The sequence below is a fragment of the Lynx canadensis genome, chromosome B2 (assembly GCF_007474595.2).
Source record: "Lynx canadensis isolate LIC74 chromosome B2, mLynCan4.pri.v2, whole genome shotgun sequence".
NCBI classification, from domain to species: domain Eukaryota; kingdom Metazoa; phylum Chordata; class Mammalia; order Carnivora; family Felidae; genus Lynx; species Lynx canadensis.
The window spans coordinates 107,252,734-107,279,413 of record NC_044307.1 but is presented as its reverse complement, the minus strand read 5'-3'; the positions used below and the strand labels follow the sequence as shown (position 1 = coordinate 107,279,413).

The 26,680-nt window shown below is 40.7% G+C and overlaps 1 protein-coding gene across 1 annotated transcript in view; it reads right to left on the bottom strand.

The window, feature by feature from the left end:
• The window catches only part of SLC35F1 (solute carrier family 35 member F1), a 407,965-nt gene that overhangs the window by 45,673 nt on the left and 335,612 nt on the right, over positions 1-26,680 (bottom strand). The window contains exon 4 of the mRNA XM_030316237.1: positions 5,548-5,707. Coding sequence (XP_030172097.1) covers positions 5,548-5,707 — 160 coding nt within the window. The remainder of the gene's footprint in view (positions 1-5,547; positions 5,708-26,680) is intronic.

Below are 26,680 nucleotides of genomic sequence, written 5' to 3'. Positions count from 1 at the left end.
GGATCTGTGAGGGTGGGGTGCCCTCCCTGATTCATGGAGAACAGATGAGCCAAGAGCGCAAAGAGGTGTCAATGAACAACCAAAGCTCCAGAGAGGTCCTTGGGTGCATCTCACGGGGCCATTAAGGTTGCTTTGACAGAGAAGGTCATCTTCAGCAACCTGATTCATCTTTTTCATGTGTCGAGTAGAAAATAATGACAAAGCTTTTAATTTTAAGTAGTTCATTTGAGGAATAACCCATAAAATAAAAAAGTATCCATTACTAAAATTGTAAGGTTATAATGAATATAATTCAGTCTCTTTTTACTCAGGAGCCATTTCAGAATCTTGTGATGACATGGGGGTCATTATTATGAATATCAATTATTGTTGTATTAGTGAAGTAAAGAAGTGCTGCTTAAACAGAATTTTTGGTTAATGAAATTATATGAATGGATTCAGGAAAGCTAAGTTATAATGAGATATTTTAATAGAAATTAGCAGAACATCAGTCTATCTTTCATAAGTCCTAAAAAGAGGCCATGCTGCATTACTGAATAGTCTCACTAATCTTTTTTAAACTCTACATTTGTACAGTTTTAGCCTATTCTGTTACCTGGCCTTTGACCATATGAAATCTATTCCCCAGTACTTTGAATTTTCACCAGGGCATAATAATGACTGTTAAGAATAATACAGTTTTATGTAAGTGCAAGTTCAGAAGTGCTTTCTTAATTATCAGTGATAAAAATTTAAATGTTATTTATTAAATTTTCATTTGTAAATGTATTTATCAGTTTTCAAACCTTTGAAAATGGATGCATATACATATAGCATGTATGATAATTTGGCTGATTAAATATAACTAAATTAACCAGGGCATGATTTTATTCAACTATATCATATAATGAAGTGTTTGATGTAAGTATAAGAAAGTTCTAGGACTAATAGTTTATATCTACAATTTGTATCTCGTTCCCTGGAGATTACAACATATTACTCCATGTTTTATGCACCTTCAGTGCAATAGATACCTGATGCAGTGGAACCAATTTTTGTACAATGTTCATGGGGAAATAATACCCAGAAAAGCTGTCATTTATGTATGTATGAAACCATGCTCAGTGATAATGTTTTGTACTGGACAAGCTATACAATCTTTCAGCACATCAGTTTCCTTATTTCAGAATGAGGTTAGTTTGAGATTACAGCAAAGTAATGTACATAAAATAATTTAAAGAAAATGAATTGCTTCATATATCATTGGGCACTGACTAACAGTTCACTAAATGGTGACTGAAAAGAATCAGTCATTCTCTTTGAAAAGCACCTGTCTCTATGGATTGGCCATTTCTCATTTTGGATCGCTTCTTGATTCTAATCAACACAGTCATAATTGCTTTGCAAGAATTGGTTTTCCTTATTAGATTTTTGTTTAAGCGTTGTTTGGGGGGACATTTGTGTCTGTGTGGCAGTGGAAGAAGAATAGGGAAGAGGACTTAAGACTACTACGTACCATTATTTCAAGAAATAAATGATGAATTACACTATTCTGGAGTGTTGAAAGACTATTAATGTGATTTATGAAAATGAACCCATCCCACTGAATATTTTTGAGTTGTAAATGTGATCAACTGCCTTGTTTTCCTGGGACTCTCTTGGTTTTCACACCAAATTCCTTCATCTCAGGAAACCCTTTCATTCTGGGGAATCTGGGACCATCATTTATCGCAATTAACTATAATAGAACAGCTATATATTTCTTATAAGGGTCACAAGGATAGAAAAATAAGTATTAAGTGGTGTAGCAGAAAGGATACTGGCTAGAATTTACATCTAGGCCGCACCATTTACTATTGGTGTGCCCTTGCACACGCTTCTGATCTCCCTTAGCCTTGATTTCTTCAGCTGCAAAAGGAAGAATAAGAAAGCTTTCTTTGCACAGTTAGGAGGATTAAATGAGATAATGCATGGGAAAGTGGCTGGCACCAAAAAAATTGTCACTGTCCCTTGATTGTGTTCCATTAGCGAGCTCCTTGAAATATTTTCTCGGGGCGCCTGGGTGGCTCAGTCGGTTAAGCGGCCGACTTCGGCTCAGGTCATGATCTCGCGGTCCGTAAGTTCGAACCCCGAGTCAGGCTCCGTGCTAACAGCTCAGAGCCTAGAGCCTGTTTCAGATTCTGTGTCTCCCTCTCTCTGGCCCTCCCCCATTCATGCTCTGTCTCTCTCTGTGTCAAAAATAAATAAACGTAAAAAAAAAAAAAGAAAATATTTTCTCTTCCTTGAAATCACTATAAAATTCGGGCTAATAATAAGAAAACAAAATGTTGTTATATGTATCTAACAGCTTTAATAAATGAACTAGGGGCGCCTGGGTGGCGCAGTAGGTTAAGCGTCCGACTTCAGCCAGGTCAGGATCTCGCGGTCTGTGAGTTCGAGCCCCGCGTCAGGCTCTGGGCTGATGGCTCAGAGCCTGGAGCCTGTTTCCGATTTTGTGTCTCCCTCTCTCTCTGCCCCTCCCCCGTTCATGCTCTGTCTCTCTCTGTCCCAAAAATAAATAAACGTTGAAAAAAAATTAAAAAAAAAATAAATGAACTAAAAGGTGCAATAAATGTATTATGGTAGAAAGATGATATTTTGAAGAGCAAGACATATATTTTGTAAAAGGGAGCTACTTTAATTGGGTTTTACCTAAATCTTATGACTTTCTAACCTTCCCTTCCCACTTTGCGCAACACACTGCCGGCTGCAAGGCCGAGCCTCCAATGCCACGGACTGGGGATACCTTCTCTCCACTTCCGTCTGCCGTGGGCAAACTTGCCGGCAAAGCTTCCTGAGAAGCACGGTTCCTGGCACATCATTGTGCGCCCTGACAGTTACAGTTCACATCACCTGCTGCCATCTGAGAAGATTCCTTTAGCAAGGCTTAAATCAAAATGAGGGATTCCTGGGTAGCTGATGAAGAAACAGTCTAACAAAGGGATTCGAACAATTATTTTAATTATAATGAAGTGAAGTCAAGGTAACATTGAACAGGCCATTATCATTGTGCTTGAGGAAAGAATTTTCAAAATCCCAAGCTAAGGTGAACCACAGCTTCAGCAATACAAAAAGGATTGAGACGGACATTCTCTTTTCCTATGAAAAGCTCTCGATAGAGTGATGGCAATTTATATTGCGTTGAATGCCCGATTGAAGTTCTGGTGAGTGACTCAAGTATTTTGGTAAAGTTTTGTCCCTGGCTAAGTAATAACATTGAATCAATTCTACCACAAAGGTGAAAACAAATGGGATACTTTGCATAATGATGCACACCAATTTTAAGATTATATTGTCCTTCAAACTAGTGTGTCTTTTTCTTCTTTCAAAATATTTTATATGGTGGCTTACATTGCTGCCTAATTTATTTTGTAAAATAAACCCTTGGATCCTGTATTTGGGCTGCCCTTAGAACATCATATCATCTACTTGGGCACCATTACTTCAGCAGAGAAGGTACTCCAAGATGATAAATCTTAATTCTGTTAACATGAGCACTTCACATGTCACAAAAAGGATGGTGCTGTAAGTCTTCTACAGGTGAAACCCACTCTAGTGTGTTTGAGTTACTCTGCACTGTTTTAAAAATCACTACTTTTGGGGTGCCTGGGTGGTTCAATCAGTTAAGCAATGGTTTCAGTTCGAGTCATGATCTCACAGTTTTGTGAGTTTGAGCCCCACATTGGGCTCTGCGCTGGCAGCATGGAGCCTACTTGGGATTCTCTCTCTCCCTCTTTCTGCCCCTCCCCTACTCATGCTGTCTCTGTCTCTTTCAAAATAAATAAATAACTTAATTTTTTTTAAATAATAAAAAAATGGCTACTTTTGAAAGACCTTAAATGGACTTACTTTCTTTTCTTTAATACTATTACTCCTTTCCTAACACCTCATCTGAAATCAAGAGAACATTTTTTTTTTTTTCCAGGAGTAGTGAATATCCTCTAGTGAAATCAATTCAATTTAGTTTAACATTCTGGGCTTAAACATCCAGATTTATTAGAGCAATTGTCTTTCTTGACTAGGAGATGCAAGATGATGGCTGGGGGCCAATGGCTAAGGTTCAGCAAAGCAGAATTTTCAAAATAAGGGTACATGCTTCTGCTTAGTCTATGTTTACATCCTACAAGTAAAGCTGAGAAAATGAAATTAAATTATGACTTTAGAACAAATAACCACATTGTTTCTGACAAACATACTCTGATTGGTTCAAAGAGATTATTCATATCAGGATCACGATGGTTATAGAGCATAAAACTGGTCCTTTCATAAAACATCTATTGATATCCCATGGAACCACTGTTTCATAGAAGAGATTCTAGGAAAAGCTGGTATACATATTTTTAGCTTACCTGTTGAGATGGGATTGATTATGTTTGTGAGGACCACGGCTGTCTCTCTTTTGCTCTGTGTTGTATCTGTAGCTCCCAGAGATGTGGAAAAAGAAAGGAAGCCTGTCCCAGAGGTCAAGAGCCTGGGGTCCTAGACCCTGCTCTCTCAGCTCTGTGACCTTGGGAACTCACTTGGCTTCCCTGTACCTTGGTGTTCTTGTGTGTCATATATAAAGCTGCCGAACGAGGTCTGTTTCAGCTGTAATGTACTATAGTGCAACTTAAAAACATAAACTGTATTTATTTCAGGTACTTCCTACAATCTAGTCTCATTACAAGAAATGCCCCAATTTTGACTATCAATTAATTACCTAGAAGACAGGGCAAATCCAAAAACTATAGAAACGTAAATACTTTCTATCCCATTCTTGATGTTAAAAAACGAGGTTATTTTTCATGTCCCCTAAAACCTTATGTAGCATAAGAATTTTTGTACATTTTAAAGAACTGCAATGCTTTAAAAAGGGTTCTCTGGAAACCATCCTGGATCAGGGATCCCCATCAGATTCATAGCAATTTGATGAGTAAATCTTGAAGCTTTACCTTGAAGGTCTATAAGCTGTGATTGATAACCACAAATCCTCCCTCACCCCAAACAAATAAACAAAAAACCATGCACAATGAGACTAAATTTAGCTCTCCCCCATAAAAATATGAAGTATTCCTAATCTAGTCTTCAAACTTCAAATATCCACTCTTAAATTATATATCAACCTCCACCCAATGGTTTGAAAGCTCAGTCTTTCTCTGACATGAGAAAGAAAGAGTTGGAGGGTGAGGTGTGGGGAAGGCTCCAGTGACCCAGTGACACTATTTCTAACCAGCTGGTTTGGGCCAGCCAGCAATGGCCTGCAAAATATCCCCCATATAGGTCCTGACTCAACTTTAAATACCATCTGAATGTTTCTGAATACATGTAAAAAGGGCAGAATATCTGTATTTTGCTTCCTTCATTCACTCAAGAAACATGGATTAAGCACCTCCCATGTGTCATTGTTCGAGGTGTCGGGGAACAAACATGAGTAAGACACAGGCACTGAGAAGACCCGGTTCCTAGTTTCTACCCCACCATGAACATTCTGTGTCTTGCTTTGGCCTTACCCACATAAGCACGTAACATGGTGAACACCTAGAAACTCACCTGCTCCCTGATGCCTTCCCACAAGCACATCCGCTCCTGCCATGCAGCCCATTCCCAGGATGCAGACAAAGATGCCGAGGAAATGCACAGCCTTGTACCGGATCAGCAGGAAGAACCAGGAGAGCAAAATCACCACCGGGATCACAAAACAGTCCAAGAGCTATAGGGAAGGAGGGAGGTAAACAAGAGGAGGTTCAGGGGGAAGCTTTCCACATAATAAAGAAAAATCACTTAGCCCTGTAGAAAGGCTATTTCCCCTGAACCTCAGTTTCTGTGTAGACCCAGAACTGCTTCGGTTAAAACAGACTCTGAAACAAGCACAAACTAGCTTTACTTAAACATCCTCCAGGCTTGGATGGAAAGGGGAGAAGGCCAGTGGATAAGACAGGTTGGTGGTGGAGAGTCGCCTGCCCTTACAGGGTCAGGGCAGCTCTGTTTCCCATTTTCCTCAGCGCCCGGACTCCACCAGAACCCCTTACTTGAGAGAGAGGACACTGAGCCATTTTAGATGGTTCCACTATTTTAAGAGTAAATCTGGGAATGGGAGGTAAGGGGGCAGAGGTCTTACCATGTTTTATAAATTAGTAGAATTTAGACAACGGTTGAACTTAATTTCTCCCAAAAACTATCTCCTCGCTACTTGTAAATTTGTTCTAAATACAAATATTACTCTCAAGTTTACAAAGACTTTAAAAAATACCATAGTAAAAAAAGAGTAAAGAGAGTGAGAGAGGGAAGAGTAAAGACAGTGAGAGAGGGAAGGATAAACAGAGTGTAGAAAAAAAAAATCTTTGATTTCATTTCTTACGTATTTTGTGCTAATAACGAGATTCCATGTGACATGGAAACCTCAGGACTTGGTAGAGAGGTGGCCCCAATCTTGCAGCAAGTTAATGTGGTGCAATGAGAAGACCCTTGTGCCCGGAGTCAGGAGATTTCAGTTTGAGTCCCAGAGCCTTACTTACAGTAGTGTGACCATAGGCAAATCACAAGCTCAGGAAGCCTCAGTGTCCTGCCAGTACAATGAAGATAATAATCCACTGACTTCCCCCAAAGATCCCTGTGAAGCTCTGACATAATACATGAGAAAACATTTTGTTGAGCTACAAGGGCGTCAACGCTGGTCTATCACCGTGCTTCCCAACACGTGCTCTTGGCTCCACGGAACGGGTTGTTTCTCCTACACTCTGGTAAGATACAGTGACCTTTGGATAACCCATGTGAGACAGGGTCTCCACTAGACAAACTGTATCTCATAGGACTTCAAACTCCATGTACTGAACGAGAAATTGGTGATTCTGGCCCACTGCCGGGTACTGCTCCTCTGCTAGAATCCTAGACAAGTAACTCTACCACCCAGCAGTCAGACACAGGGCAGTGATCCCTATACGCCTCTGCTCTAACTGCCTGCATCCTGTTGGCCACCAAGTTCTGTCAATTCCATCTTCTAAACATCTCTCAAATCCATTCATGCCACCCTCTCCCATTTTTGCCACCTGGACTAAGCTTGTATCCTTTCTTACTCAGAATAAGCCCCTCCCAGGGGCGCCTGGGTGGCGCAGTCGGTTAAGCGTCCGACTTCAGCCAGGTCACGATCTCGCGGTCCGTGAGTTCGAGCCCCGCGTCAGGCTCTGGGCTGATGGCTCGGAGCCTGGAGCCTGTTTCCGATTCTGTGTCTCCCTCTCTCTCTGCCCCTCCCCCGTTCATGCTCTGTCTCTCTCTGTCCCAAAAATAAATAAAAAAGTTGAAAAAATTAAAAAAAAAAAAGAATAAGCCCCTCCTTCCTGCTTCAGGGTCTTCAATCATGCATTCTCCTTCATCTGGAATGCCCCACTCAATTCCCGAACTCCCGCTTCATTGCCCTTCAGGCCTGCACTTACATACTGCCTTCTCAAGAGAGCCTCTCGGGTCCCCAGGCTAGGTCAGGACCATCGATGCTTTCCTTATATCCCGTACTTTTCCTTTATAGTGTCAATTGCAATAATACTTAATGAGCACAGAATTATTGGCACAATGTCTAACTTCCCCACGTGTCCAGAGGTCTATGAAAGCAGGACTGCATTCTCATTAGTCAGATCCTGCTGTGTTCATGAGAAGTATCCAATGATAGTGACTGAACAAGTGCATACGGTATTTTTAATGATCAATAATACCCAAAATTCATGAAAGGATGAAAAATCTTTGCGTGTTTGCAGAGCATCCCTGACCATCAGCATGACTTTTTGGCTCTGTAAAGCAGCCAGCACTCAGAATCCCTTCTATCCCAAAAGGTTTTGCGGTCTGGCAGACCCTCAAGCTTCTCTGTGCAGCAGTTTCGTTTGCAACAAAAACAATCAGAATTGTAAGCTGTCCCTGGGGGTGATGTGAGATAAGGTGATGGAGGGCCACGTGGATGCGATGGCTGGGGGCTGAGTCTAGAGGTCACCGCACTCCCGGAGGAACTCTGTATCAGGGTGGCGGCTGATAGGATTGCACTACAGCTGGAGTTGCTCAATGCACAGTTAATTAGCAAGTTAATGATCCTACTTGATATGGTAAAATGCTCTGAGGCAGTTTAGTACAACTGGCCTCAAATGCCATTTAAGTATATTAGGACATTTGAGTTTGCCAGTGAAAACTGTTCACTGGGTGTAAAACAGTTGGTGTTTTGTTTTAAAAATTAGAAATGATTGAATCGGCAGTTGAAATATTTAGCTACATACTCTATAATTTGGATTTCACTGTCTAGCTGGAAGCCCTTGGTTAGTGGAGCTGAAGACCTCTATTCCTGAATTACTATTTAAAAATTTTTTTAATGTTTATTTACTTATTTTGAGAGAGAAAGATAGAGAATGAGCAGGAAAGAGGGAGAGGGAGAGGGAGACAGAGAATCCCAAGCAGTCTCTGCAATGTCAGTGCAGAGCCTGATGCAGGGCTTGAACTCACAAACCGTGAGTTCATGACCTGAGTCAAAATCAAGAGTCAGGTGCTTAACCAACAGAGCCACCCAGGCGCCCCTTCATTCGTGAATTATTAAAGGCAAACCAGGCCATCATTCAGTCTTTGGGGAGGACTGAGTGAGCCTTTTTGGTTCTCAATGTCATTAGAAACCCCACAGTACATAAGTCCTGGGGTATTGCCTCAACAGATTTAGTTGAAAAATCCTTATTTGTACATGTCACATGGTCCTATGCATGGAGAAGACATTTAAAAGGAAGGGGAAAAGATAACGAAAGGTACAATTTAAGCCAGGGCTTCTAGAACATTCATCTAGGGAAGTTTAGTGCCCAGCATACAGTAGGGATCAACAATGGGTGGCTGAATGAATTAATGAATGGACAGACACTTGTTATCACTCACTGTCAGAAGGGACATTAGGGATAATTTAGGCTGCTGCTGGCATTTTGGGTGGGGCAGTGTATTTTGTAGGACTGTCCCTTGCTCTCTGCAGGGCATTTAGTATCACTGGGCACTGGCCACTAAAAAAGTGCTCATGCACATTTACAAGTGCCCCTCAGTTTAGAGTCATCTTGACCCCTCCACCCCTTTTATTTAAAAGCTGGAGACTCAGAGGTTTCAGGAGATGAAGTGATGTGCTCAAGGTCACTCAAACTATTGGTACCAGTGGGAGTTCTGTTTTTTTTTTTTTAAACAGTATTTAAAAACTTTTTTTTAAATGTTTATTTATTTTTGAGAGAGAGACAGAGACAGATCATGAGCAGGGGAGAGGCAGAGAGAGAGGGAGACACAGAATCTGAAACAGGCTCCAGGCTCTGAGCTGTCAGCACGGAGCCGGATGCAGGACTTGAACTCACAAACTGTGAGATCATGACCTGAAGCCAAAGTCAGACGCTTAACCAACTGCGCCACACAGGTGCCCCCACAAAACAATATTTTAATAAAGGTCAATGACAGAAATTGTTACAGGTAGAGGTCTTATCACTGTGTCTGTAACTACAGAAACAAACATTTGGGAGCTTCTATTAGTAAACAGGCTATTACTTTGCAGTGATTTTCGGCTCCAGCCTTTCCCCTGTGGTCATATAGCACGAACCATACTGACAAAATCATTTTCCAATAGTTTTCGGGTAGCTTAACTACTCAGCGAAGTGGTTGTTGGAGTAATAAAAGAGAAAAGCATGATAATAGATACTGCTAGAGATGGGGACTGTTAAAAAAGACAAAAACCCTTCCGATTCTGTCATGAACATTTAGTAGATTTACTTTCTTTGCATACATTTCTATATCCAAAAAGAAATGATAAAATATCAACACCAAAAAAATGAACAAATGAATACTATTTCGTAATTATCTTTTCCCCCTTTTCTGTTTATTTTTTTTTAAGTTTTTATTGAAATTCCAGTTAGTTAAGGTATAGTGTAATGTTAGATTCAGGTATACAATATAGTGATTCAATACTTCCTTACAACCCCTGGTGCTCATCACAACAGGTGCACTCCTTAATCCCCATCACCTATTTAACCCATCCTGCAGCCCCCTCCCCTTTGGTCATCATCAGTTTTCTATAGTTAAGTCTGCTTCCGGGTTGGCCTCTCCCTTCTCTCTCTCTCTTTTGTTTCCCCTTTGCTCATTTGTTTCATTTCTTAAACTTCACGTATGAGTGAAATCATATGGTATTTGTATTTGTCCGATTGACCTCTTTCACTTAGCACTATATTCTCTAGCTCCTTCCGTGTCATTGCAAATGGCAAGATTGCATTCTTCCTATGCTCTGAAAAGTCTCAAAAAAATTAAGAATACGTTGGAAAGAAAAGTGCTCATTACAACCTTAGATTTACCTCTTTTTTCTCCTAAAGATTTAAATTAATTCTTCCATGTCATTAGTCTTTAGATGATATCTGCCAGAGAGGTGTCCAATACCAAATGACCTGATTTTATTGATGGTGGCACTGAGGCACACCATGCTTAATGGCCAGGGCACATTCTCTGAAGCCAAGGTGATGGCTCCAGGATTATTATGTGAACTTGGTAGCTTTTAATAACATTTAGAGTTGGTTGTATTAAGTTTATACTTACAGTTTGCAAAACACATTATTTTTACTTTATCTCTAAAACAGCACTTTAAGGGAGTTACGATTATACCTATTTTATGGGTAAGGACACTGAGCCTCCAATAATAAAGCAAGTTAGTGCCAGACTTGAAGCTAAAATACTAGTCCCTGGACTTCTAGTCTCCACAGAGTTCAAGTGCAGCTTCCAAAAGTTATTTAATAATAAAAGAGGTCTGTATTGGTGGTGCTTTAGGATAACAGAAGTCGACATTAAATAACATTACTTTTTTTTTTTTAAAGTAATTTGGAGAATCGCAGCTTCATTTAACTTTTTGCTCCTCTCTCTCCCTGTCTTTTTTAGCTTCAGCCAATCTCTTACCACTGGATCTTCCTCTGCAGTCTTCAATCGCATTTAGTTATGCTCTTTCCTACACACACACACATACACACACACACACAGACACACACACACATATCCCAATCCCCTCATCTTACCAATACCCACTCAAGCTTTTCTCTTCCTTTCTGCGCTAACTCCATTTGCCAGCATTCCCCAGACCACCTTGATCTGGATTCAGATACACTCCATCTGGTTTTCATGTTCACTCATAAGTCCCTCCCCTCCTCCAACATGGTCACTCCTCTCTTACCGTATTTTCCTCCACCACCTATCTCACTCAGAACCAGGGATTTAGTGGATGCTGAATAATGTTCGCTGAATGAAACCTACTGAACTTTCTCTGGCCTTACTCTGTCTCTAATTCTACTGCTCCCATGATTTTCTCGCCTGTCATTCCACTGATGTTATTAAATTTATTTCTTGTACAAAATATGAATTTTGCCCCTTCAACTTTACTCAATGTGTACTGATGCCTGTATCTGTGAGTATATTTGGTTGATGTGTGTCTATGTCTCTATAATGTCTTTGTGAGTAAATTCAAGTGGTAGGACTCGGAGCCACTACATAACTGGACTAGTTGAGGCCGACTGGTACTTGGATGATCGTGATAATACATCTCTGACTTATACAGAAATGCACTGCATAATCACCAGCACGGAATTATAAGGTTGTGATGGTTAAATGTAACTGTGTTACACGACTCTCAAGATCAATGCAAGGTGATTAAATAATGAAAAGAATATAAATCCTCCCCTTGACATATCTCAGAACCATGCAAAGTCCAACAACCTCACTTGTGATATGACATCATAGTAGCCTGCCAATCATGTACCTATCCTTGGATTGCTGCATCCTCTCTCTCTCTCTCTCTCTCTCTCTCTCTCTAGTTCTCTCTCACCTTTATGCAGTTGTTACTGCTAATGAAACAACTAGACAAGATGTTTCCTACTGGCTGATGAAGAAATTCAGTTTTATTAGACCTAGTCCAGAAAAATGTGCTCAATTTTAACTTAGCTAATCTTTCTTAGGCAGATATACTGGAGGAAATGGCCATCAAGCCATGGACCCTGTCTCGGGGGTCCTTCTAGCAAGGGACAGTCCTTACCAATCCAGAAAGCAGACAGAAATGAAATACTTGGATGACAGTTTTTTTCCTCCTTTTCCTTTCCTATTAAGGCATAATAACCCCACCAAGTGGTAAAATCCCCTATTGGATATTGAATTAGCTATTTCCTCTTTGGGGTGAAGGAAGAAGGAATGGAGAAAAAGGAGAGTTATATTCCATTCTCTCAATGTTTGGAAGGGAATGGATATCCCCCTTGGCTAGGGTGGTTTCATGGGGAAAACAGGAGTCCCTCTACCTTCCTTCAATGCCATGTTTGGTTTTGCTGATACATATACATAGACATAGACATAGACATAGACATAGACATATACATATACATTTATGTAAAAGTTCATTTCTTGATTAAAGATCTACATATCATATTATCAGTCATAAAATCTTTAAATCTCTGGAAGGAGAAAAGCAGAATCTATAAGAATAAGACATTAACAATGGTCATCTTGGATAAGATAAGTGAATCATCACAACCCATCACCCAAATTCTCTGTGGTTTCCAAATTTCCTCTCTTGAGCATATACTGCTTTCAAAATATATACAACAACACATGCTATGAGAGTGTAAAAAATCTACAAGAGTCAGATCAGTCTTTTTCAAGGGAAGCAGATGGTTTGTAAAAAAATTAAAACAAAACAAAAAACCGCTACCCAACTGCTCCCATTCCAGTAGAGCATAATGAGGAGGTGATCTCATCCCTCTTTTCTAATTGTCTGCCAAAAACAGACTCCTCCGCCGGCCTTCGGCTCCTCATTAGCGCTCCCCTCCGGCTATTCACCGGGAAAAAGCTCCCCTCACACGGCCCAGCTGTCAGAGGCTAAACCTGAGGCAACTAGTAGGTAATTCCAGGAAAAAGAACATTTCCCTACTTTCCCTTCCTCTGCTTCTAATTGGCAATTCTCCCGAGTTGCTAAAAGTGATATGTATTATAAATTCATCTCCGGTGAGTAAAACTGAAGCATTAACAGGGAAGGATCTTAAAAAAAGACAATCTTCAGTATCACAGACACAACAAAAGTCCTTCTCTGGCAGACAGTCCAGCTGAAGAGAGTGGAATATAATTTGGGAAATGCACATTCACACGCAATCAAGAACCATTGTAATTCAGGGGCCTGGACATGTACCCATCCTAGAGGCATTTGAAAATCCAATTGGAATATCTTTCATCAGTAACAGACTTTGCTGGTAGACACTCGCACTCCCTCTACCTCTCCAGATTTTTCTCCCTCTCAGAGTTATTCTTTTCCTGACACCTCCACCCCCACCAACCCTGTACCTTAGGACTTAATGTTTTGATTTTATTGTCTTAAAATATTCATGGTGGATGGAGTCATGCTTCCATCATGTTGCCCAAGAGAGCCCGACTAATAAAATGTGTCATTGTGCTGATTGTATGACAGCCATTTTCCAGGAAATGTCCTATTTCTAGAACTTAAAAAAAAAGATTTTCACCATACTTTTTCTTGCGTCTTCTGGTAAGGATTTAAACGTGTGAATTTTTTGTCTTCTTATGCCAGCCCATCAGAACTTCCTAGTTGTTAAAATATATTCACTTAGCTTTTTGGGCTTCAACTCTCAAAATAAAAAAAGAATGAAAGGAAAAAAAGACACTATCATGCATTGAAAATCTGGGGCAAGTACCTTGAAATCTAGGTGACCACTGGAAGACAGATAATTAGGAGACACATACTCTCCAGCTCGGCTGCAAAGAAATCTGCCTCAGGTGACTGAAGAGCTGTCCCAGAAGACAAATTCCTTCTGGGTGAGCATCACTGGCACTTTCATCAGGTTGAAGAACAAGCTCTGATTATCAGTAAACTGGATTTTAGAAGTAGAAAGAAGGAATTCACACTTACTGAATGTCTACCACACAACAGGCAGAATGCTAGGCTCTTGCTCCTTCCATCTTACAGATGATAAAACAGAGTATTAAAGAAAACAGGTAACTTACTTTAGGTCACACAGTGGTTAAGTGTCAAAGCCAGAGGTGATCCCAGGTCTGCCGCCCTTCTTGTACAAAGTAAGTGTAAGCAGTCAAGGTCCAGGCGGGGTAGAGACTATATAGGATCCAGTGATAACAACATTGGTCTAGGCTGGGTCACTCTCAACTCAATCTAGCAGGCTCGGGTGCTCTTTCTACCTGTGAGAGCACTCTGGGAGAGTGAGCAGACTGTAAGGGTATTGAAAAAATAATCACTGATTGCCTGCATCTTTTATGTTAAATAAAGTGCAGGTTACAAGACAAAGTGTACGAAAATTAGAATTGTGCCATCAGAGCGGAAACTGCTGCTTTGCCAATCATTACAGCATAAAGTATGGTTATATTTTGCTGAAACATCTACTCATCAACATCCGCTCTGTGATATGATACCTCTTCCCAGGAAGACGATCACAGACCTATTAGAATGTTTTTTTTTTTCCTTACATATCCAACATTTTTGTCAAAGGAAAAAAGGAATTAGGATAGTTTGGTTTTAGCGATGGGTCTTTGATACTGTGTGACTATCTTGAGTGTTTTTGGAGAAGAGGTTGCCTTAAATCAGCCGAGTACTACTAACTCATATTTCTTATTTGTCAAATTCATTGAACATAAGAACATTAACAACAACGTTACAGAAAGCACACATTTCAAAGCACGTTTTGAAGGAAATGAAGTTTTCTGATAAAATATTAATTTTGCATTACTTTTGATTCCTCTCAGCATTAAAACAGCAGGGAGAAACAATTTCAAAAGCTACAGGAGAACATCTTATACTTTTTGGACTCTATTTCTAGGTTTAACTCATCTATTCCAGGTTTTATTAAAAAAAAAGACAAAATCAGATTTTCATCACCTTCTACTCGTCACTTATTTATTGATTCAACAGATGTTTATTGAATGCCCACTGCATGTTCAGCACTGCTACAGATGCTTGAGATACCACAGTGAACAAAACATTCGACATCTCTGTCCAGGCGGACAGATGCCAAGGGACACGCATTTCTTTCTTGAGGTTCACAGCCAGTGGTACTCTAGAACTTGCCGGGCCCTGAACCTTCTGTCCTCTGTTCTTTGGAACAGGACCTCCTGCCCCTCACAGAACCTTCCTTCCAGCACCTATCCCACGTCTCTCTTGATCCTTCCTCTCTGTTGGCTATTCTCCTTTGCCATATAGTGCTTTGAAATCTGTGCTGATTTCACCCTTGAGGCCCAGTTGCTCTGTAGCTATTTATTTTTCCATCTTCACAGCCAACTTCCTGGAAGATTCATCTACAGCCACTGCCTCTGGTATCTTGGCTCCATTTATTCCTCAAGATGCAGCAATACTGACACCTCTCTTCACCACGATCACCAAAGCTACACGTCACAGCCACTTTTGACTAAACCTTCTGCAGCATTTGGCATTACTGATGATTCTCCCACTGGATTCTCTCCTCTCTTGATTTTATCTGTCCTTTTTTTTTTTTTTTTTTTTTTTTTTTTTTTCCTCCTGCCTCTCCTGCCCTTCTGAGTTTTTTTCTGGACTCATTTTGTTCTTTTTGTCCCTCAGAGTTGTCATGTCTGAGGGCTCAGCCCTTGGCACTCTCCTTTTCACATTCTATATATGCCAGTCTTTGGCTGTCACCCACCTCTTACTTCCTTCCCTGCCAAACGTCTTGCAAACAGTTGCATTCAGCCACTGCTTTCATCTCCCTCAACATCATTCAACCACTCAGTGCAATCTGGGTTCTGTTCCCCAAGCACCATCAAAATCGCTCAAAAATATACTCCCTGTTTTTGAACCCTACACAGACATTTTAGCACATACTTTGCTTAGTGCAGCATCTGACACTTCCTCCTGCTGATGGCCTTACCTGCCAAGCTCCCTGTCCATCACTTCATCTTTCTGAGACTCCTTAATGAGTTCCTGGTCTATGGGTTCCCAGATCGACTCCTGTTTCTCATATGTTGTGCTTTCAGGACTTTGCCATAGCGTGCCTTCTCATCTCTCCACACTAACCCTGAGTGATGTCTGTTATGAAGGAGGTCTGTTATGGCGTTAAAAGTCGTCTTGATGCTGATAACTTCCAAATCTACATCTCAAATCTGGACCCGTCTCTTAAGCTCCAGAGTCTGCTGATCTGCTGTGGATGTACCAAAAATACCTATAGCTCAGCATGGCTCAAACATAACTCATATCTTTGTCTCCAAACTGTCCCTCCTCATATGTTCTTTCCTTGGCAAATGGGACCACTCGAGACTTAGTTGCTCAGGTCTCAAACCTGAACCCTGATATCTAGGGGCCACTCTTTCCCTCTTGAAACACTTCCTTGACTTGCTTCCAGGGTCTAACATAGTTCTCCTCTTGCCTCTCCTTAGCCTATTTTCCCTCCAGTCTCTGAGTGTTGGCATGTCCCAGGGCTCAGCTTTCAGTTTCTTTCTCTTCTCCATTTATACTCATCCCATTGGTGATGTAATCAAACCGTAACTTTCAGCACCATCTATGTGCAAATGATTCCAAATTAATAATCCCAGCTCTCACCTCTCCCCTGGACTCCAGATACATATCCCCAGCCACCTATACCAAGGTTTGCCTAGATGTCTAACAGGAAGCTCAAACCTATGTGGCCAAAGCAGAACCTTCATTTTCTGCTCCACATCTGCTCTTCTCCCGTTTTCCTCATTTCACCGCATGGCACACCCCAGTGGCTCAGGCCAATAACTGAGGAATCATTCCTGACTTTTCTTTTTCTTTCAACCTTCCACCACACAAATACTCAGGAAATCCTATTGGATTTATCTTATAAATGTATCCGACAACCTCAAGCCACCTCCAGTTGGCGCGTGGCTTCAAGTCAACAGATCTTTCAGTTAGCGGCCTCCTCACTGTCTAAACAATACCACTCTTGTTCCCATACAGTCAACTCTCCATGAGCAGCCAGAGCCACAGTGATCTAAAAATACCAATTAGGTTGTATCAATCCCCTGCTCTATACATTTTAATGATTTTCCTTAGGAAAAATCCAGGCTGCTTTTCTTGATCTCATGTAATAGCCTTATATAATATAATATACACTAGCCTTATGCTATCTAGCTCCTACCTCCTTCCTCAGTGTCATCTTTTGCTTCCAGTAACTTCATCCACTCTTTATGTGTCTTGAACATGCCATTCTCAGGGCCTTCACCCTTATGCTGTCCCTTTGCTTAGAACTCTCTTCCTCATATCTTTGCACATCTTACTCCCTCACGTTCTGATGGGAGAGAAAGAAACTCAAAACTAACTGTAACTTGGAAGGGAAACTTCATGAGGGTAAAAACATGATCTTCTTCATGCTATATGTCTAGAGCCATATAAAGATATATATAATACATGCTTGATAAACATTTGCTGAGCACATGGGTGAATAAAACATGGATTGATCTTTCCTCACTCACACATCAAATAAGTCACCAAGTTCTGTCTTCTTAGCCACCTAAATTTCTCTGGAACCTCTTTCCTTGCCTTATCCTGTCCGCCCCTTCCTTATCAGGCCATGCAAATAAACTTTCTAAACTACAAATTTTGTCATGTCATTACTACTCTAGAAACTCCCAGGAATAAGCCCAACCCCCTTTGTGACTTATAATGTGGTTTAGAAGTCCCTTTGTGGTCTGTCACCAGCTGCCCCTTCATTATCTTCTTTGACCATCCCCCCTTCAGACTGCATGCAGAAGCATTTGTAGTTCCTTCCTGTCATGGTCCTTCTCGATTCATAGTTCCTTCCCGCTGTTCCTTCTGGTTGGAGTTCCTATGTCCATCTGTCTCACTACTTCTTGCCTGGCCTGCTCAGACTTATCTTTCAGAGCTCAGTTGAGACAACACTTCCTTCTGGAAGTCCTCTTTGGCTTCCTAAATCCAAATTAGGTGCCCCTTCAGGGGCTCCCATTGATCTCTGTATTATCAAATTGTACTTAATTATGCTAAAGCACAACTACCTTCCATAAGGGAAGGAATTTTTTCTCCCTTGCACTGTTTTACTTCCTGAAGCTAGATGGTGCATGGCATACAGAAGGACCCCTTAAATATTTTGTTAATTCACTCAAAAGTATTTATGGAGTATCTACTAGGTGCCTGGCACTATTCTAGGAAATAAGAAATCTAAATAATAATAAATTCCTTGCCTTTACAGAGCTTGGAATCTTATGTAGGAAGTGGCAATCAAGTAAAAGATATAGTATGCCAATGGTGATAGAAGCTATGGAGAAAACTAAAGCAGGGGAGAGGGGAGGGAGTGCTGAATGGGGCAGGAGATTGTGATTCTAAACCTGGTGGTCAGGGAAAGACTCATTGAGAAGGTAACATCTGAGCAAAGTCCAGAGGTGTTTATCTCATTCTCTGGCAGATAGTAGATGCTGAATGATGAAAAACCTCTGCTTCTTTAAACCATCTGGGGAGAGTTGCTGTCACCGAGGTAACTGGTACTCCCTTAAGCTGCGTATTGAGATGATTTTGGCCAAAGGAGCTGAAGGTGAGTGCTCCGTGCAGTTGCTAGTTCCTGTCCTCATTCTCTGGCCCAGATGGTGTCACAAACTCCTAACCTGACCATAAAGCCTCCCACTTGATGACTCTGAAAAATACTCAACTGTATTCTGTCTTTCTGTTCAAGGGATCTTGAATTGGAAATGGCCCCTGACCCAGAAGATACAAGCAAGAGGGAAGACAGGAAGAAGGGCAGAAATAATTCCTGCTGTCTTCTCAGAGACTGATGTTTTTATTTTATTTTTTTAACGTGTATTTATTTTTGAGAGAGACAGAGAGAGAGAGAGAGACAGAGACAGAGACAGAGACAGAGCATGAGTGGGGGAGGGGCAGAGAGAGAGAGGGAGATACATAATCCGAAGCAGGCTGCAGGTCTGAGCTGTCAGCAAAGAGCTCGATGTGGGCTCAAACTCACAAACTGTAAGATCATGACCTGAGATGAAGTTGGAGACTTAACTGACTGAGCCACCCATGTACCCCGAGGTTGGTGTTTTTAGAATTGTCATGATCTGAGTCTTAAAAAGTCTCAGCAGCTTTAAGACTGTACCCTTCATTCTTAAAGCACCTCATAGACTTTTACTGATTTATGATTTCTTAACAAACACATCTATTTAAACGCATTGCCAAAGTAAGCAGGCTCTGCACGTTTTTTTTTTCTTTTTTAAAGCGCAAGTACACTCTTCTACTTGATGTATTTATTACAGGTGAATTTTGTGCAGTGATCGAGTCAAAGTGAGCACTTCTGTAAAGGCACCCAGTCAGTCGTGATGCAGGAGTGTTTTCCTGTGCATCTATCCCTGACAAGACAGCATCAAAATGCTCCTCCAAGGAGACACTGTAGGTGGCATTGGGAACCCTGGTATCTTAGTAACCACAGAGAGGGATTAGGTCCTTGGCAGGATCTCTTCTCAAGAAATGGAAACAATGACACAGACAGGCAAAAAAGCCTGCTCTTGCTCTGTGTGTTTCTGGTTTCTTTTGGAGACAGCCTTTAAAAGGTTAGTACCTTCAAATCTGCCTGGGGGTGAGGAGGAATTCAATACTGTCTCCAATGAATTAGTTTCCCGTTGCTGCTGTAACAAATGAGCACAAACTTAGCGGCTTAAAACAATATACATTCATTACCTTACCCTTCTGGAAGTGGGAAGTCCGAAAACGAAGGTGTTAACAGAGCTGTGTGCCTTCTGCAAGCTCTAGGAGAGAATCCCTTGCCTTGCCTTTCTCAGCTTCTAGGGCTACCTGCATTCCTTGCTTTGTGGCCCCTTCCTCTATCTTCAAAGCCAGGAGTGTAGCATCTTCAGATATCTCTCTGACTCTTTGATCTCTGCTTCCACTGTCATTATCTCCTGCCACCTTTGACTCTGGCTCCTCTTTTCAAAGGACTTTGTGATTATACTGAGGTCACTCAGAAGACCTAGGATAATCTCGTCATTTCAGCTTCATTAATTTAATCACATCTGCAAGAGTCCCTTTGTCTAGTAAAGTACCGTATTACAGGGGTTAGATCTCTGACATCTTTGGAGGACCACTGTCCTGCCTATTACACCAGCTGTGTTCATGCATAATGAAAGGTGTGCCTTGAAAATAATGAGGATTTTTTTTTAAAGGGAAAAAAAACCCTGCCACTTATTGAACAGGGTGTGCAGGTGTTTACATATCTAATCTTCTTTAACACACTGGAATTCATTCAATCCGGACATGGTTGTCATTCAAGGTAGTCACTCTGGAAGGTCATGGGTGTATTTTAATGAAGTTTTCATTGCTCAAAGACATTCTGAACTTTCTGAAATCACCTTTGGAGCACTCACTGGAATATTCTTAATGGAAGCAGCCACTAATTCTTTGAGAGTAGGTTTTATTTTTTGGGTAGAACACAAATGCTGGATTAAGCTAGATAATAGTTTGGGGAACCAAAGGAAGGATAAGTTATAAAGAAATTTGCATGATTTAAAATTGGCTCTGAAGATGTCAAAGAAATTCCACAGAATTTGAACAATGGTAGACACATCTAAGCAAATGTATAATAAAAAGCCCTTTGAGGAATATTAATTTGAAGGTATAAATTTGGTTATGTTTACCAAACCACTCTGTTTATATCTTACATAGTAAAATATCATTATTACCTCAAGGACATTTTTAGTTGAAAAGTAAAGGGGATCCTTATATAGAAAGATGCTTCTAATGATAAACCATTTGGAGTTTGCCTACTCTTAATTCTCATGTTACAGTGTCTAATTAGGGAAGTTATTTGTTACAAACTAGCTCTTTCCAAATCCATTATCCTTTCATATTGTGTTCCCTAATTAAATCCTTTATAGGGTATAGCATTGTGTTTTAAATGAGCCCAAACTAGATCAGTGGTATTAAAAAAAATCCTCAAATCTTATAACCAACACATAAAATCTCTTACTCTCTCTTTCATCTTATTAATAATCTTAGTGTTTCAATAAACCAGGGAAATAATTACCTGGAGAAAAGTATGAAAAATTATCAGTGATGTTACTTATAGAATTTTGCTTGGGGAAAGGCAGGGAGGATGACTGGAAATAAAAACATGACTAAATTTCTATCAAATGATTTCTTATTTATAAAAATCCCTTAAAGGCCAAATGAACACATTTGGGCAATGAGCATACTGTAATTGGCAAGATTTTAAAGACTGGCTAATCGGAAAACTCTGACTTTTTAAAAACTTGAAATATAGCTGATAAACATTGTTATATTAGTTTCAAGTATTTGACCCAGTGATTCAACAATTCTATATATAAAGCTCCCTCACCACAGTAAGCGTAGTCACCATACAGTGTTATTACACTACTACTTACTATATCCCCATTCTGTAATTTTCATCCTGTGACTTACTTATTTTATAACTGGAATTTTGTAACTCTTCATCCCCTTCACCAATTTTGCCCGTAAACCAGTCCCCTCCCCTCTGGCAACCACCAGTTTGGTCTCTGTTCTCTGTATTTATGATTCTGTTTCTTTTTTCTTTTTTTTTTTTCATTTGTTCACTTATTTTGTATTTCAGATTCCACATATAAGTGAAAGCATATGGTACTTGTCTTTCTGTCTGACTTATTTCACTCAGCATAATACCCTTGAGGTCCATACACGAAACAAATGGCAAGATCTCATTCTTTTTTACAGGTGAGTAATATTCCAGTGTGTGTGTGTGTGTGTGTGTGTGTGTGTATACCACATCTCCTTTATCATTCACCTATTGATGGGTACTTATATTGTTTCTATACCGTGGCTATTGCAAATAATGCTGCACTAAACAAAAGGGTGCATATATCTTTCAAATTAGTGTTTTTGTGTTCTTTGCGTAAATGCCCAGTAGTGAAATAGCCTAACCATACTGGAACAGCCTGACTTTTAAAAATTTAGTTAGTTTCTTTTAAGGCTTATAAGTCATAACTTTTGAAAGTACAGAAAAATTTGAGTTTTGAAATTTTATTTACTTGGCCATTAGAAGACCTGCTTTCAATACCATACTTTCTTTGTTTCAGTCTTGTTTTCTCCGTCCTCTGTATCCCTGTCTTTTTCTCTTACACACACACACACCCACAAACACAATTTAGAGGTGCTCACTAAATCTATTTGCAATTCCTTTTTAAATGAGTGAAAACATTGATTAGAAGTGTCCATTTGGGGGCTCCTGGGTTAAGCGCCTGACTTTCGATCTCGGCTCAGGTCATGATCTCACTGTTCGTGGGATGGAGCCCCACATCAGGCTCTGTGTTGACAGCTTTGAGCCTGTTTGGGATTCTCTCTCCCTCTGTCTGTGCCCCTCCACCACTTGTGCTCTCTCTCTCTCTCAAAATTAATAAGTAAAGCATTTTTAAAAAGTGTCCATTTACCCACAATTCCACCAATTCTCTTCTGTGGACAGCTTGCACTTTTGGGAGGTGTAAGGCGGGCAGTGGTTAACAGATTAATCTCTGTGTGTGAATATATTGAAGCCTTGGGGATATCCAAGGCTGAGCTTCCTATGTCTTCCCTTTTGCCCTATTCACTCTTATCCACTAAATAAGATAGGCATTTTGGCCATTAATTCTGAAAAGATGAATCTTGTTTGTGTGGTATAATATTGAACTATAAGAGTGTTTCACTTTTCACAAACTTAGTATATTGGAAAGAATACCTATAGAAACAAATATAGTGACTATTCATACTACAAAATGATTTTTCAATTTACAAGAAATACACTGTACATTTCCCAGTGTGTTAAAAATATAAATCATTTATACAAATTTATTTACAAAGAGTATTTCAGGAACATGTTCATTGCAAAAAAGGTGGTGCATCTGTACCACAGGAGAAAATTCTCTTGATTTTACATGTCAAGCATGGCTTTAAGGTTTGTTTAGCCCCTAGTGCTGTGAAAACATGATTCCAAGTAGGACATTACCATATTTGTTTGTACAGTTTCCCCTGAAGTTTTCACTCCCAACCAGAGTGGGTTGGAAGAATTTTGTTTGTACCTAGAAGCGATCTCATTCATCTTTATGAGGTTTCACTTTTATTGACTGGCAAATGGTCTTACATGAGGTAATACAGTAATCAATCAGTGGCAAAGCTAATTGAAATGTTGGTTTCCTAACCTCCTCTTTGTGTCTCAAGCAGTCTTTCACCTGGATCACTTTGTACACAACTGTACATTTGTCATTGCTTTTCTTCAGTTTGCTGCCCAAGAGTGAGAGTGTGGACTGGTTTTCTCAGATGGGATTAATGGAAAGAATACACAAAGTGGAAACTATGTGAGTAAAAGGAGCTGGTTATTTATTGAGCAACTACCACATGTTGGAGGCATGGCTAAAGTGGTAGGTGTCCTGGCTTGGCGACTAACTGTCACAGGGATCTCAGACAAGTCTAAGAATGTTGGAAGACCAGTGAGAGTTATGTCTGTGGGAAGGACAGAGGAACTTCACTGAGGAAGGTGTTAGAGGTGATGGCAGGATCAGAAAAATATATTGTTTGTTGCATTATTTTTGCCTGGGGCAGTGGGGAAACCAGGACCATTGAATGCAGTGTTACATTTGCACACACAGGACCACACCAGGAGGCAGGTTTTTAAATCCTTGTAAATGGGAAAACTGATGCTCAGACAGAAAACAAACATATAAGGGCATCTCACTTACTTATAACCTGTCTACCTGAGTCACTGGAGCTGACACCAGGGAACCAAGCGGCCCCATTTTACTGTGGGATTCATGCTGTCAGTAAAACCTAGGTTTAGAGACTCCACTGAATTGTCCCCTCCAGAACGTCCTCTCTGTCACTGGTGGCTTCAGTCCCTCCTCTCTGTAATCCGGTAGCATTTGTGTGTAGCTCCATTTCACTACTACTGCTCACACTGTAATTTGTCTATACATCTGTCTTCCAGCAAAATAGGATAATTTTTTTTTTTTTTGGAAATTTAGTTTTCCCCCTTCAATCATGCCCCATTTAAAACCGAGCCATGAAGAAAAAGACAACAAGTCCTTTATTAGAACAGAGAGGTCATTCATCAGGTTTCAAACACCAAGCTGACTTTCCTGACTTCTTTAGCAAAGAAAGGTCTAGAGTCAGGTTCATGGACAGAGAAGAGATTCTAAATTCTGTAATTCTTCCTTGGAAGGAGGATTTGAAACAAAGAGTCCATGCTAAAGAGGAAGAGGATGGGAAGCTTGTCTCTCCCACCATGGACTATGGGAAGAGAAAAGGAAATTAACATAGGAGAAATGAGTGTTGAGTCACGTGTGTCCAGAGGTGCCTCTCTTGGGATTGCAGTCCCAGAGGGAGAAAAAATACTAGATAGTTAGAGAGGACACTGAAAGCAAAGCAATGGTTTCCTTTTGGGACAGCCACACCAACCTGAAGAGGCTGCAGGGAACAGAAGGTGAAGCGTTGTTAGCAGAGAGCACTCTAACTCCCAGAATCCTTTTCGGCTCCTGTTTTGCCAGAAGTCTTAGTGCTCTGCAAAGGGGTGAAGGCTGGCTTCCCTGGGGTGGGGTGAGAGGTTCCATATGGCAGGGACCATCAAGGCTGGAGACCAAATGCCCTCACGGCCAGATACCTAGAGGCCCGCAGCATCAACGGGGATCAGAGGGGCAGTCGGCAAGGAGAGGGAGACTGCTGGGGGACACAGTGAACAGCAGAGGCCAGCAGAATGCCAGGCACAGAGTGCGTATTCAATCCAGCAAGTGTACACCCAACAACTGGGGGGCTGCCTTATGGTGGAAAGCAGCCAAAGGACCAACAAGGTCCCAGGTCACCAGGTCACACTACAGACCCACTCACACACCATCTCAGAAGCGAGTATGGAAGAAGGGACTTCTGAGCGTTTGTCCAAAAGCAACTCAGCTATCCAAAGAAAAACTTTTAACTGCAAGAAATTAGTAGTTTTTATAATGAATCAGACCTTCCCCTGCACCCACTGCTATTTAGCCAGCTTGAGGGCATTGGGGGGGAAGGTTCACTGAAAAGATTAGATTGATTATAGGATATAAAGAAGATGTAGATGCTTTGAACATCTAAGAATAGCATGAGTGAATCTGTATTGAGGCAATGCCTATAACACTTGAGCTTCTTCCAAAGCACAAGAGACTCTTAAAAACTGAGAACAAAGTGAGGGTTGGTGGGGGGGTGGGAGGGAGGGGAGGGTGGGTGATGGGTATTGAAGAGGGCATCTTTTGGGATGAGCACTGGGTGTTGTATGGAAACCAATTTGACAATAAATTTCATATATTAAAACAAACAAACAAACAAACAAACAAACAAAACACTTGAGCTTCTTGAGACCTGGGACAGTTTTTTCATCATCTTTATATCCCCAGAGAATAATAGAATACTTAAGAGGTGTTTAGAGTTCCATATCTGAGAAATGCATGAATAAATAAACTTACTGATAATAAAACTACTAAAGGTCATTTGTGCTGTCTTGCCACATAACTCACCTTTAGAAATTAATCCTTTCATTCCTTAACTTATGTATTCAAGTATTTCATACATTTTGGCATCTATGTGTACATGATCTTGTGCAGGAAACAAAGATGAATAGCATCTGCATTTATTCAAACATCAGAAATGTATTCAGTGCTTATTGTGTACCAGGTACTCAGGTCCCACCTTCAAGATCCTTATAGACATGTGGCGGCGGGGGTGAGGAGAGGGGCGGGGGGAGAAATATGTAAAAAAACACAACTATCATAAAAAGTAGAAAATGGCAGTTACCATAAGAAAAGGGAAGCTGAAGAAACAAAGAGAGTGAAGACAAGATCCAATGTGTGTTTTCCTTTCCTGCAAGCAGGGCTGAGACTACAGTGGAAGCGAGGGAGACAGGTGCTCTCTTGTTTCCCAATGCCTTTGTCTGTGGCATCTGAAGGGCCAGCCCATGGAGCCCAAGTCAATGAAGTATAATATGAAAGCTCTCTTCTGTAGAAGGCAGTTCTACAAAACACATTTTTTAAAATTTTTTAATGTTTATTTATTTTTGAGAGAGAGAGAGAGAGAGACAAAGAGACAGAGCATGAGTGGGAAGGGGCAGAGAGAGAGGGAGACACAGAATGCAAGGCAGGCTGCAGGCTCTGAGCTGTCAGCCCAGAGCCCAATGCAGGGCTTGAACTCACGAACTGCTAGATCTTGACCTGAGCTGAAGTCAGGTGCTTAACAGACTGAGCCACCCAGGAGCCCCTACAGAACACATTTAAAGACAGGTTCAGGGATGGGCATAGTCATGGAACTAAGGAGAGATTGAAGATAGTCCCTCTGGTGATGGGCAAAGGTCTATATTCTCTCTCAGGATAAAAGGCTGATGGGAAACCTGCAGTGCTCAATCAAATATTTAGATTTGAAGTGTTGCATATTTATTTCTACAATCATGAGAATAAAAAGTCCAGATCTAAGAAAACTGAAAGACATTCAGAATATTGTATTCCCTTTAAGGCAAGAACTTTGTCTGCTTTTAAAGCTTTGCTTTTAAACGCACTTTAAAATATCTCCTGAATAGTCATAAACTGCCACAGTCTTGCACCAGGGACAGGTAAAAACAGCAAGGGGAAAGAAGGAAATACACTCTTAAAAGCTGAGCTCATAATCGTAAACTCAAGCCCATGAAACTGTTTCTAATGTGCATAGGCGTGCTTTGTCTCTGGGCTC